The sequence below is a fragment of the Protopterus annectens genome, chromosome 1.part1 (genome assembly GCF_019279795.1).
Source record: "Protopterus annectens isolate FY-2018-M chromosome 1.part1, PAN1.0, whole genome shotgun sequence".
Classification (NCBI taxonomy): Eukaryota; Metazoa; Chordata; order Ceratodontiformes; family Protopteridae; genus Protopterus; species Protopterus annectens.
Window position 1 is genome coordinate 1824589815 of NC_056726.1, and position 14066 is coordinate 1824603880.

General features: G+C 36.4%; 1 protein-coding gene across 1 annotated transcript in view; it reads right to left on the minus strand.

The window, feature by feature from the left end:
* OSCP1 (organic solute carrier partner 1) overlaps nt 1-12210 on the minus strand; it is a 789745-nt gene extending 777535 nt beyond the window's left edge. The window contains exon 1 of the mRNA XM_044084814.1: nt 11803-12210. Coding sequence (XP_043940749.1) covers nt 11803-11914 — 112 coding nt within the window. The 5' untranslated portion in view covers nt 11915-12210. The remainder of the gene's footprint in view (nt 1-11802) is intronic.
* Nucleotides 12211-14066: the final 1856 nt, after the last annotated feature.

Genomic DNA, 14066 nt, shown 5'->3' on the forward strand with positions numbered 1-14066 from the left:
ACAATGCTCTGCGTATGTAAATACTACATTAGGTTTTCACTTTTCTCCTTTCTGTTAGAAGAGCGAGACCAGTGTTTTCAAAATGCAGAATGCTTTTGAGCAACCTAAAAAGGAAGTTATGTACTCACCATAATGTTCAATCTGTGCTGTCCATTTTCATTCTTCCACAACCTCAGGTTTCCCAGCAGGGTGCCCCCTCTTCTTCAGATACCTCCTCAGAACACCCTACTGAGGAGGTGCCTAGGAAGAAGAAGAAGTATAAGAGAAAGCACATGGATTTTCAAGAAGACTCTATCATGGAAGACACGGACTTTGATGAGGGTGAAGAATCCCCATGGTCTCATCCTTGAAATCCTTAAGCAGAGAGGTGACTGGAAGTCCACCAATCCTTTGTCTTAGGAAACAGTGTACCTGCTTCCTCTTGCACTTGACCTGAGATTGAGGATAGAATGAAAACTGACATCAGATCAAATTTTATACATAACTGCTGCCTGTACAATCCACTAAGTTACATGTGGGCTTTCTCTTTAGTAACTTCCACTTGTGTAAAATCTTAGAACGTATAAATTTAACTAAGATTTGTGTATAAATGTTTAACTGGAACTTAGTATAATGCAGTATAAGCAAATGGAGCTTTTCTCCCTGGCCTCCACTGAAAATGGGTATTACCCAGTGGACTTTCCTGTTAGACATATACACATACATACATACATACATACATACATAAATACATAAACAAACAAACCTGGTATAATTAAAAGTAAGCTAGTAAGAAGATGCAATATTTTCTTGAGTATTTAAAAAATGGACAAAAAACATGCTTTCCTGTTCATGGAATGCTTTAACAGCTAGGACAGTCTTCTCAGCAGCTCTTCCCAGGCATGCAGACAGAGTTTGAACACAAAGGATCCCCACTAAGTTATTGATGAGTACTCCTGGTTACTGTAATGACATTCTGATACCACAGATGAACTACATGACTAACACAGCTAAGCCTGCACACGTTGGTGGGTCATATTTCAGGCTGTAACACCTGATGCTTCTTAGAGGGGGATGGCCTACCAGCACAAATCTAGTGAGATGCGTATGCAAGAGCATGTATGATACAGTCATTTTGCACCTTTCTAGCAGAGGGACAGATCATTTGTTATAGGTAAGGTTCAGTCGCAGTACAGAAAAATGTAAAATATAAAAATGAAATGGTTTACATACAAAAAAACAGTGGAAACATGCTGAGTTCAGGAAAGAAAGAAGAAACTGCTGATCCTGTCTGCAAGAAAGAAAATAAGCAAGGTTAACAAAGAAAGTAAATAAGGAAAGAAGATAGAAAAGGAGAAAGGAATGCATGGCTTATTTTGAGAGAGGAAAAGTGCATTTAGAGAAAAAGGTTAGTGTTGTAAATAAGAGTAAATGATTGGCTGTTGCATTATAGCAATGTGGGGAGGGTGCTCTTCCAGCAACTTAGAGGGTCTCCTTTGTGTCCAGATGTATGAAACTCAACTGCCTAATTTATGGTAGTGGGACACTGTTTGTACAGTCCCCCTGAACTTAAACTAAAAAAAAAAATAATCTGTTTTCTTCTAGCTTAACTAGCTCACAAGCCGGTATTTCTAGGTAGCATTGTCGCCTCACAGTAAGACGCTGACCGATTCGACTCTCAGCTGGAGCGTCTTCTGCGTGGAGACATGCGTGAATGGGCGTACCTTCATTGAAGGTTGTGCGTTAGGGCTGGCAACTCAGCAAGTAAAAATCAACTGCCAATCATTAGCGGACCGGAGTTCCGCTGTGGCGACCCCTAACCGAGAAAAGCAGAAAGACACAACAACATTATACATACAATCAGAAGTGTAACTGGTTCATTTAGCACCCCTGGCTGATACTGTGAACCAGTGCCAGATACAAGGCATGCCTCCTCCTGCCCCAGCAATTCTGGTCCCATTTCTGTGCCCTGCCCCAACCCTCCTTTAACATATTTTATTTAAAAAAAAAAAAAATCAATTATTCTTTTAAACTGTAGCAAATTGCTGCTACGCCTGCCTATACAAAGCACTATGGCTCATCTTTTACTTTAAAAAAACTTACTTCTGCTTAAACTGCAGCAAACTACTTGCTACAAATGTAACAAACAGTTGCTGCAGTTTATACCTTTCCTGCACAGAGCGCTACAGTGCTCAGTTTAAAAAAAAAAATTTGTTTTACTTTTAAACTGTAGCAAACTGCTACAATGATGCAAGATGTTGCTACAGTTTAGACCACACATGGAGCACTACATCACTCAGGTTTGACAAGACAGTATTGCATTAAAGAGTGTTCGAGATGGGCTGACTGCCCCAGGAGCAAAGTGTTGGGGGCACAATTGCCCCCTCTCACCCTTCCCTAGCTGTGCTACTGCATACAATTCCACAAGCTTGCAACTTAGAAACAACCAGTTATTCACCCTTACTTAGAACACTTAATTTTGTTCTCTAAATGCACATCTTTTCTTTCTTTCTCTCTTGAGAATTTGAAAATACAACAGCAGTCTTGAGAAGTATTATAATGTCCCTTTGTTCCTTCTCAGACCAAGAGCAAAATAAAAGCCCCAAACTCAAGCCGATTCCTTAAAAGAAGTTCCCAAACTCTCCTGTGATTGGTAGTCTAGTCCCAGATGTTACAGATTTCAAAAGTAAGATGGAAAGAAGGGAGTGACACTGAATATTGCAGTGTCTACTAACTGAGTAGGATGATATGAAACAGAGGCTAACACAGACTAAGAGTTTAAGGGGAAGGCCTTCTCAGTTTGTTCTTTCAGTGCCCGGTAAAATCAGTTGATGAGTTAAGATGGGGCTGAGCTTCTAAAGCTAAATTTACAACACAGGCAGTCATCGTAAAAGACAAAAATCTTAAAAAGCACAACAATGAATGGGTGGGTTGGAAAACTTCAGATCCATAGATTTCTCAAACCAAATCAAAACTGTGAATAAAATGAAAGAAAAAAAAAAAAGAAGAAGAACTGGCACTGCAGAAGGCAGATCTAAATGGATAAAAAAAGTAAGCGCAGACACAAAGAAAATATTCTTTGCTTTTTAAAACTTCAGCAGAAAGCCAAATAATTGTTTACCTGCAAATGTGGCACAGACCTTATTGGAAGACCAGGACAGGCTAAAGTTTAGCGACTGACTATTATCAATGTGGTTATTGTTGGTTATCTTCTGAATAAAACTGCTAAAAAATGAGAAAAAAAACACCTTTCTTAAGCCATTAATGTAAAGAAAAAATGTCGCCATATACTGAAACAATTTATTTAATTTACATTCACCAAAGTAGCTGGTTCAAGTCATAACAATAATCAACATAAGTGAATGTTATGAACTTTGCATTTATTCAAATAGAATTCTTCCGGTTAGTACATTATTAAGACATATCATGGAATACCTTTGAGACAAGGACAATATGACCAGGGAAACCTTAATCAATACATACTTGTTACTTATTTAGAACCATCCATCTGGCTCTACCACCTCATGTTTCCCCTCCTGCACCATCTTTAGTCAAATATTGTTGTTAACACCCAATATAATTCAATAAGTGAACCTGTTATAAATCACATCATTACATCATAAATCAAGCTATCACCCTGGCAAATAATGATTTATATAAGGTGAAAAACAACTAACTGCTTGAGAATCAGTTGCCCAAGTTGTAATACAGTAAAGAACAGAATACCGATTCCCATTTTTCACTGTCAGTGTTATTTCTAACTGCATGCCAGCAGTGATTTCTGTCTTGTGGGACAGGTCTCCCTTCTCTAACTTTGTGTCTGACTGTGGAGTTGGTGTATGCATACTTGGGGTGCAGGGAAGCATTGGATTAATATCATCTTCACCTTGGTTTGCAGACCATAGGGTTGAAAGTACCAAACTCCATCAGCACGCAGGCTCCTGGTCTGTTGCACTAGGACTACTTAATGCTGAGAAACTCGCATCTTTTATTTCCATCCTCACTTCACCCCGATCAAAACTGCCCATGATAAAACACTACATCTTACAATAATCCATACCATGTTTTAATCAACTAACATGATCATAAAATTAATAATCCATAGCCACAAAACTTTATAAAACCTTCAAAACTCAAACCACATATTTATAATACTTGATCACTCACTAAGAAAAGCTTCCCACTCACCATAACTCAAAAAGTAACAAATAAAAAAATTATCCACTTCCACTCAGTCATAACCAGCCAATATGTAGTCACACTTCTCCAAAACTAGCCCTGTCAGCCCATGGGAAAGCAACTGGTGGCCAAGGAAGAAATTCCTTAATGGTATCAACTGCACCTCCTTCTGGAAAGGCAAATGAAATCCATACTCCTTGAATTTACAAAAATACTGGCATTTTAAAAATAAAAGCCTCAAACTTGATTAGCACTAGGGCATACTTCTTCATTTTCAAATTGCAGTTATCATCACATTCCACTTCATTCACACACACCCAATAATATTAAAAGACAGATGACCCATAGAAGTATCCATTTACCCTGCTTTAGGTCAGATGTATAAAATTGTCTGAACTTTCTGGACCTTACAGAAAAAATGTGTCACTTTACAAGTCTTCAAACAATAAATAAAATGTCAATAACTTCCTTTCAAAATTAGCAAGCATTTCAGTCTCATAAGAAAGGGACTCTCAACAGTCCTGCATGACTTATCATTCTATTATATCTATGCAACCACGACATACATCCTTCTTTATACCCTTATACCCTTCTATATTACTGTATCTTACATTAAACTTACTAACAATATTATTTAAACCATTAGTAGTCTGACAATTGTATCTATTTACTAATACCAACAATAAAATGCCAATATTTCAATCAGCTCTTTAGCAGAATAGTGACAAATGTTTTCTTTACATGTTCCAACGTATTATTATACATTACTTTAGACTTGTTAATGCCGACACTCTAACACCTTGTTAAAGTTATACTCACTGACATCCAAGTGAGCTACCAGAATCTCCATCACTGAATAATACAGTAACAATCAACAGATCTTTACTAAGTTTTGAAATAACAATACTCCAACCTAGTTACGGTCAACTCGCCCTTGGAGGTCTCTTCAACAGAATTAACCATGCAACACTAATATATAATCATGACAAAAGAAATCTCAATTTAACAATTAGTATCATATCAACGAAACATACAACACATAATAAACATTATGATACCTGTAACACATCAGTCTATTGATAATCAGACTTGCACAGTAATCCTACACATTTCAGTATTTGAATAGTGCAGTAACAATGTAATAGATCTCCACATAGTACTACATTTCAGTTGCATTATTCATTTGGAGATCTAAATTGCAGAATCAATCTTTTCAGTTTTGCTACACCATCATGAAAGATCCCCACTTTGCAATCAAAATATATATCAAGCAAACATACCAAATATATACACATTTTAAATGCAAGTATCCAACATATCATATTTTAATTATTATACAACTTTTGTGTCCAGTCCTGCCTGTTACAATTCTAATGCAGGAATCTTACCAATCTTAATCATTATGATCAAAACTACAATGTTACTATTAACTATAACAAACAACAATAAATAATGGATGGCATTTAAATTCATAAAATATAGGTGTTTGATCAAACTCCTTAAGAACTATTACAATTTACCATAAAAATGTTTATATAATATTACCCATTTTCCTACTGTGATTAAAGACAGCAACACACATACACTCTATTACAGAAAGGATTCAATTATACTCTACTAAATGTTAAAATTCTAAAATAAATACAGGGTTACCTTGGCTTCTGCCTGCTTTATCTTTTCACACATAAGCATGAAGCAATGAAAAGCTATTATCAACAGTAAATAAACTTATTTGCTATACATCTGCCATGCTGACACCAGTATAGTTTTGTGTCTTTTGGGAAGGAGGACAAATTTTGAATGCCTTGCAAAAGTTACAACCAGCAACATTTTAGACTGATGTGCAACTCCATCTCTGAAGAGGTCCAGATCGCCTGGACTGAACAAGAGGGCCAGCTCATCATTCATCCAGCCCAAGTCACAATCACCTAAGTCAGTACACTAGATGAAGGAAAAAAAAGAAATGAATTGCAAACATTCACACAGGTGAACATAAAGGAAACAATGACAGAATCATAGGTTGACATGAGATCTAGAATGATGAAGAATAGCCTGGCTAAAATCTAACAGACACCAAGTTCTGCGGTCTCTCATTTGTCAAAAAAATCTCTTGCTCTACATCCAGAACAGCACCCATAAACAAATTTTGTTCTGATGTGATGATATCACACTTCAATACAAACAAAATCCCAAAGTAGCCTAACAATTTGTTGGATTAACTCTCGTCCATGTAAGGGTAGAGCTGGATCAACCTCAGTCTGAGGGCCACAAAAGATGGACTGAGACATGGAGATATCTTTTTAAGATACAGTATTAGTGTATTTTTTCAGCTATAGTAATATATATTTTTTTAATTTCAGAAAATTCAGCAATTTTCATCTTTATCAAGCAATTTATACAGTCAAAAAAACATTTACTGATGGGTTGGCAACATTAAATATATGTAAAATAAAATAAAATGCATCAAGTTAACACACAAACATACATTTATTCAAACCAAAAATAAAAATGGTTAGCGCTTTCACAACCACACTAGTTGCTTCAGACAAAGTAGTTTAACATAATAAAGCTTATGTAGAAGATGCAGTAAAGTCAGCTGACAATCCAATAGTCACATGTTCCAATGCTTATAAATGTGTAACATTAAATATATGTAAATGTAAATATGCATAAAAACAAATAAATATGCATTAATATACTAATAAATGGTTAAAACATTACTATAAATATATATAAAAGAATTTGTTAAAATATTTAAAAAATATAATAATATAATAATTCTACTGCTTCAATGGTCTGGCTTTTAAAAAAAGGTTTCAAGTAACTATTTCCATTCAAGCCAGAATATTTCTCAGCATTCAACTTAAGAATCCATTTTTGTTCTATGCTTTCTGTAGTATTTTCTAAGTCACCTCCCTGTATATTTAAGAGGACATGTTGAATAACAAAAAACTTAAAAGTATGAGACGAATCAGTTTTTCTAACATGATTTGCCAGTGCACTTGTCTCTTCACAATTATTTATTATCTCTAACATGCTCAAGGATCCTGTCTTTCAGGACCCTGTTAGTTTTTCCTAAATAATATGCAAAACATTTGACAGAAACAAAAAATATATAACATTAGCAGTCCTACAATCAGCATAGCTATAACTGGTTATAGTAAATTTACGTAGAGGATGAATAAATGTCTTGTTGCTATGAATATATTTACATGCAGTACAACGTCTGCATGGAAAAGTACCAACACGTGTAGAAAAATCAAATATATTAGGTTCTGTTCTATAACATAAATGTTGTTTTAAAGACTTGTTATTCCTGAAAGAAAATAACGGAGTTTCACTGATTATATTAGTCAACTCTGGTACTTCTTGAAGTAAATGCCAATTTCTCTTTATAATCTTCGTATTTTCATTAACATTGTTAGAATATTGAAAAACTGCTCGAAAATTATTAGTGCCTGAAGTATGAGTATTTCTATCTTCTCTATCTGTCATAGTTGTAAAATAAGGTCTGCATCTGCTATTTCTTAATTTCCATGCTTCAGTGATGGTCTTGTCCATCTCTCCTGTCACATAGCCCCTATCTAAAAACTCTGACTTCAAATTTGCAAGGGCTGCTTTAACATCATCGTCCTTATTATGTAGGCACAGAACTCTATATACCTGTCCTTTCAGTGTATTTCTAGGAATATGCCTAGGATGCATACTTGTTTTGTATAATAATGCATTCTTCCTAGTAGGTTTTTGGTAAATGCTACTAATAATTTCATTACAATCAGATTTTCTGACTTTAACATCAAGAAAGTCAGTTTCTAAATCTGAGCTATTAAATGTAAATCTTAAAAACTCAGTAGTACTATGTAAATAATCTATAAAATTCTTAAGTTCATTGTCATTTCCATTCCATAACATTAAAACATCATCAACAAAACGGATGTACAACACTTGTGCAAAAAAGGGGTTACTATCAGTAAATATAGAAAGTTGTTCCCAGCACACCAATGCCAAGTTGGCGTAGCTATTTGCACATGCAGTGCCCATAGCTACACCAACCTTTTGCAAATAAAATTCATTTTCAAATACACATACATTATTTTCTAAAATAATCTCCAAAAGACTACATATTAATTGAATTTTCTTATTGTCACAACATCTATTCACTGTTAAAAATTCTCTTAACATTAAATATATATTGCCATCAGCAACAGCTGAAAAACTACTTGATTTAATTCAAGGGAGAGGAGTTTCAGCAGGGATGTCAGCTATCTATTGCCTTTTCTTTGCAAAATACATTGTTTAGATAGAGAAAAGGGGAATCCAATAAAGGCTCAAAAAGCTGCAAACTACAAACTGAGAATGCAAAAACACACTGCAAACAATTCCATGTCATCAGAACTCCTGATGAAGTCTTTCATTGATAGAGATGAAAGCACCTGACTTCTGTTAATAAAGTTCTAGGTGTATGACGGTTTAGCACCCGGTTCCCCACGAACATGCAGTGCAGTGCTGGAGAGAGGCAGCCCACTTCCATCTGCGCTTCGACCCAGTGATGAATGGCACTCCTCGCCGACCTTGTCTTCAGCTATCCCTGGCCAACTGGAGATCTGCAACACTGTAGTATCATTACATTTATGTGCGAGTCTCACTTAGAGGCATTCAGTTATAACTGCACAGATGGTAGCTTCACACCATTGGATCCTCAGCCAAGCATATACACCAAATGTCTGAACCTATGGTTCCTCTCATACTGAGCAGTATTACTATCGCAATAACTCATCATCAGTAGGGTAAAACTGACTTGTGTCGAAATGTGCTAACCCCAGCTCACATTCCCTATTAGTGGATGAACAATCCAATGCTTGGTGAACTCTGCTTCACAATGATAAGAAGAGCTGACATCAAAGGATCAAAAAGCAACATCGCTATGAATGCTTGGCCACCACAAGCCAGTTATCCCTGTTGTAACTTTTCTGACACCTCCTGCTTAAAACCCAAAAGGCTAGAAGGATTGAGGCCCTGCTTTCATAGTCTGTATTCATACTGAAAATCAAGGTCAAGTGAACTCTTGCCCTTCTGCTCCACAATAGGTTTCTGTCCTCCTTGAGCTTGCCTTAGGACACCTGCGTTACTCTTTGCGAGGTGTATCATCCCAGTCAAACTCTCCACCTGACACTGTCCCTCAGAGCAGGTCGTACCCGGACACCTGACTGCTTGGAGCCAGAAGCGTGTTTTTGGATTGTTGTTTTTTGTGAATCAAGAAAAAGGAGTTAGCAGGTTTATCACGTGTGTCCTACCAAAAAAAGAGAAAAAAAGAAAAATGCCAAATTTTCTAGTATTTTTTAATTATGTTCTAATTTTCTTCTAACTACTGATGACTACAGTTGGCCAACATCTATGTACTGCTGAGATTTTATCACAAAACCACACGGCTTTAACTCTACAACTCAGCTCTCAGACTACAATTCAGGGCTTTTTGTTTTTAAAATTTTTCATGTCCTTTTGCAACAGAAGTTTTTCTATATGTTCATAAACTAGATTCCAGAAAGTGATGCCCATTTGCTTTTTGTCCTTGTTTACGTTTTATTTTTAATTCCTTGTTGGGGTTAATTAACAAGCTAAATCCATTAAGCACAAGTACCTCTTCCCAGTTGAGAACCAACAACATTTCCTGCTTAAGTGGCTTGCCTCTTCAAAATATACACTGCAGAATTAAACAGGTTTAGCTGAAGCAGAGCTATTGGTTCAAAAAGTAAAACACGTATCAATAACAAGAAAAGAGGCATAGCAGAAAGAAGAAATGCATCTGGTCATTTTGAAGCAAACTGTTGCAGTTTAGAGATTTATCACATTCTTTAATTTTTTGCAAGGCTTCTATTGATTTGGCCAGTCATTACATGAGAAAAGGAGAATATTATTAGCTAAAGCAGACCTATAGGTTTAAAAGGCAAAAACACTGAATAATAATGGGAGGAAAGGCAGTCAAGAAAGAAGAAATGCATCTGAACATTTTAAAAGTCACTGTTGCCATTGGCAGATTTGTCACATTGGCTGTGTTTTGTAGGGCTTCTCTTGATTTAGCCAGTCAAGCCATTTAGCCAGTCAAGCCACAAAAAGATGGGAATATTACTCAACAACCCTGTTTCTTATTTCTACATTGGGTTGGTGTGCCACATCAGCAGTTGTTTATATTAGGACATGTCAGGATGCTCAATAGCAAGCACCACCCCTGGTGTGATGTGGCAAAACCTTGTGTCAGCCCTTTCATTTTTCAAGTTGTAAGTGTTTGCGTGAATCAATTGAAAGTGAAAAAAAAACTGCCTAATGTTCATCCAGAGCTAACACCAACCCCACAAAAAGACTACAAGGCAATTAAAACTATGAAAAGAAGGGGGTGCAAGGGGGCAGCAGTCCCCTTGCTGAATGTGTGTGGCTGACTATCACTGACATTAAATCAGTAATCTCCAACAGAGTTTCCATTTTTTTATAGTTTAACCTTCTTAAACATTTTCAAGAAATAAACTGAATAACAATAAAAAAGTGTAGAATATTTAACTGACAGTCCCATCAGGGTGACAGTCAAGTCAGTACCATCCACATGAAGTGTGATGGTATGTCCTAGTATAAGCAGTCGCTGTCACAGATCAATATTAGTCAATATGACCAAATCACCTACAGCCAATGTTTACACCACTAGACATGATCCTTGCAGACACTTTCTTCACCTAAACATGTCCATTCATTTTAAATGAGACTTAGGAAAACACCAATGAGTTAGAAGTGATACATAATAGCTGTAAGATAGACACATGTCCCTCTTTCTGCAGGCCAGTCCCTGTTTTTCAGCTGTATTCTGGACAAAAATATGAAAAATGGCAAATGTCTTAAAAAAAAAAGGCAAACATCCTGAGATTTTAAGACAAAAATCATTCCTATGTTTCCCCTAACATTTGCTTAAACAACTGTCGGGTATATGAACCACTTTGATATTGCATGAAACAATATAAACAACTAAAATTCTTCAAGAATGATGTTTTATTTGGAAAAAAAAAAGTTCAGTCCCTTACACTGATTGTGAGCATGGCATGTCCTCCAAAATCTCACATGTCCATAAAAAATATCTTACTTTGGGCATCTGAAAAGCTGGCAACCCTAGATAGCTCCTACTGTCTCCAAAAGTCAGTACTGCCTTCAGAGGATCAGACTTTAAAAAATAACATATATGCAAATACAATAACTATTCTTCTACTACCAGGAGTGTAGCCTGAAATTTACATTTTATACTCAAACCTAATATTGTTGCCACAGCCCACCTATCATTTTACAGAGGTGCTCAGCCCTCAAAATATAGGAACTGGACATGTTGTTTTAACTATTATCAATTACAACAGTGCAAAGTTGTTTGTTTGTTTGTTTTTTGTTTTGTTTTTTTTATAAAGAGGCGCATTGATTTTACAGCAGCATTATTTGTATAGCTCTATAATGTAAATTTTCATTTATACGGCTGTAAACATTCTGTGCTTTTTGAGTGATGAAGTTCCCAAGAGATGCTCAGAAAATAATGTACTCCTTTGAGTACAGCGAGTATACCTAGCTACACTCTTGTCTACTAGCTAACAATTAAACCTTAGTTTTCTTGCAGTTTACCTTTTTTGGCTTTATCGGTGGGGATATTCTGGGCTCGGAGTCTCTGATCCAAGATGTACAGCATCTCGCCTCCCAGATTGATAAACAGCAGGGGTAGCGTCCGCATCGACATCCTGTTGCTCTGCCTACTCAGAACCTTTTGTAAAACTGATTTCCCCTGCGGTTCTATGATTGTTCAATACAACCTTTTTAATGTTGTTTTCTGTGTCTATGATGGCCTGCGACTAATTATTAGACGCTCCTCTCCGTTGCCATGTCATTGCAACATGGCCCAATCAAGACCTTCGTTACTTACAAGCTGAATGGGAAATAGCCATGGAAACGTGTAAGCAGAAATAACTTTACTGTCTCGACCGACAGCCCTTTTACAGTAATTCAGTCCCTCAGAAAAAAAAAGAAACACTGCATAGCTCTCAACAAATTGGGAACCAATCCAGAAATAATCAGGCACCGTAGTTCTCAACGAATCAGAGACAAATCCAGAAATAATCAGGGCAATAGTTCTTAACATATCAGGGGCAAATACAGAATAATCAGGGGCTAATCAGGCACGCTTTAAAAATACTAGTACTGCTGACAGAACAAGAGAATGTGAATTCATATACTTTTTTCTGACGTAAAAAGTCTATATAACTAATTAATGTCATTATAACATTAAGTGTAATTTTGGAGGGGAGGTTTCGTCGCTTTATACATTAAGTGAGCGTTGATCTCGTTTTACTCTTGATTAATTAATCACCCTACCACCTCTTTGTCGCAAGGATTGCCACCTTTACAAATGCCCCACAGTGGGACAATTTTTGTAGAAACGTTTGAGATTTTGAAGGACTAAACATATCCACGGCCAGTGTAAAGGACAGAACTTCACTTTTTTGCCAAAATAAAAACTTGCTCTTGTAGCATGTGAGTTAATTATGCTATTTCTTATAACATTTAGATGTTTCAGAAAAAAAATAAATAAATAACTGTGTTATGCAAGTATTAAAGAAAACTTGGTAAATATTTTTTGTCCAAAATCTCGGGACTTTTGCCATTTTTTAGATTTTTTTCGCAGTACACAACTGCCCAAAGTGGGACAGGTGAGTACACTTTATACATCAATGAAATATATCATAGGCAAGTGTTAGATTAAAACTAACATCTTTACAGTTGGGAAGGTACTGGGTCAAACATTTGAATTTCAGACTTCATACCCTTTAGAAAACGTATTCTAAAGCAAAACCTGTTTACTCTATCGGTTTTCTAAGTTTGCAAGAGCAGTATTTAAAAAGTGTCCTTATTTTTTCAGTCTTTGTCCCCCATTATTGATGGCTTTGTCCAGATTTCTTGGTCTAAGAGGTTGAGGGGTATGGGCTGGATCAGAATAATTGACAGTGGGTCCCTCAGCTAAAGCTATCATTCCAACTAACTAATTATGTTAACCCTTTCTTTTTCTGAATTGGTGTGACATGCTAGCTACACACATGTGCATAAACGTCTTTGAGGTTTACACATACGTTCAAAAGGTTTGCTTTGCTAGCAGGGAAATTCTTCTGACCTAGCCAGACCTTTTTTTATAGTCTAGTTTTTATGTCTGCCTTCTAACTTAATTCTGCTATTTCATTACTAATGTGCCTTGTATTATATGCAAAGGTTTCACTGCACATATTATATTTCCATGTATGCACTTTCTTATCCATTTCTTTGTAATTATTAAGTGCCATGTTAATAATTCATGCCCTTTTTTCTTGAGTCTCCTCTAAAAGTTCCAGTGTTGAAGAGTTTTTTTTATGTCTGCTTCTCATATATTTCTTCCTTCTGAAATTTCCTTTAAATATTGCATTAAACAGAGATAACTTATCATCGTGTTGATGTACAACAGTACCTCCCCGGATACGCAGTGGCAAGTCCCACGCACCCCCCACCCGCCACCCAACACACGGTGCCATGTTGGAATCAAAAATTAATATTCATGAGACATCTTTGCAGACCTCATAAATATTCATTACATATTGGGCACATTAGCTCGAGGGGGCAGGGCTAGGGTTCATATAGCAATAACCCACGCCTGGGTGTGGGTAATGCTGGATTTACCCACGGTTGGCGTGGTTTGGTCAAACAAAGCCAACCGTGGGTAAATACAGCATTACCCACACCCAGAAGTGGGTATTGCTATTATACCATGACATTATTTAAGAAAAGAAACTATTACTTTTCTTAAATAATGGCATAGTATAATGCCTGTTTGCTGCCCTTCCGCAGATGTCTGGCATCCGCGGCAGTTC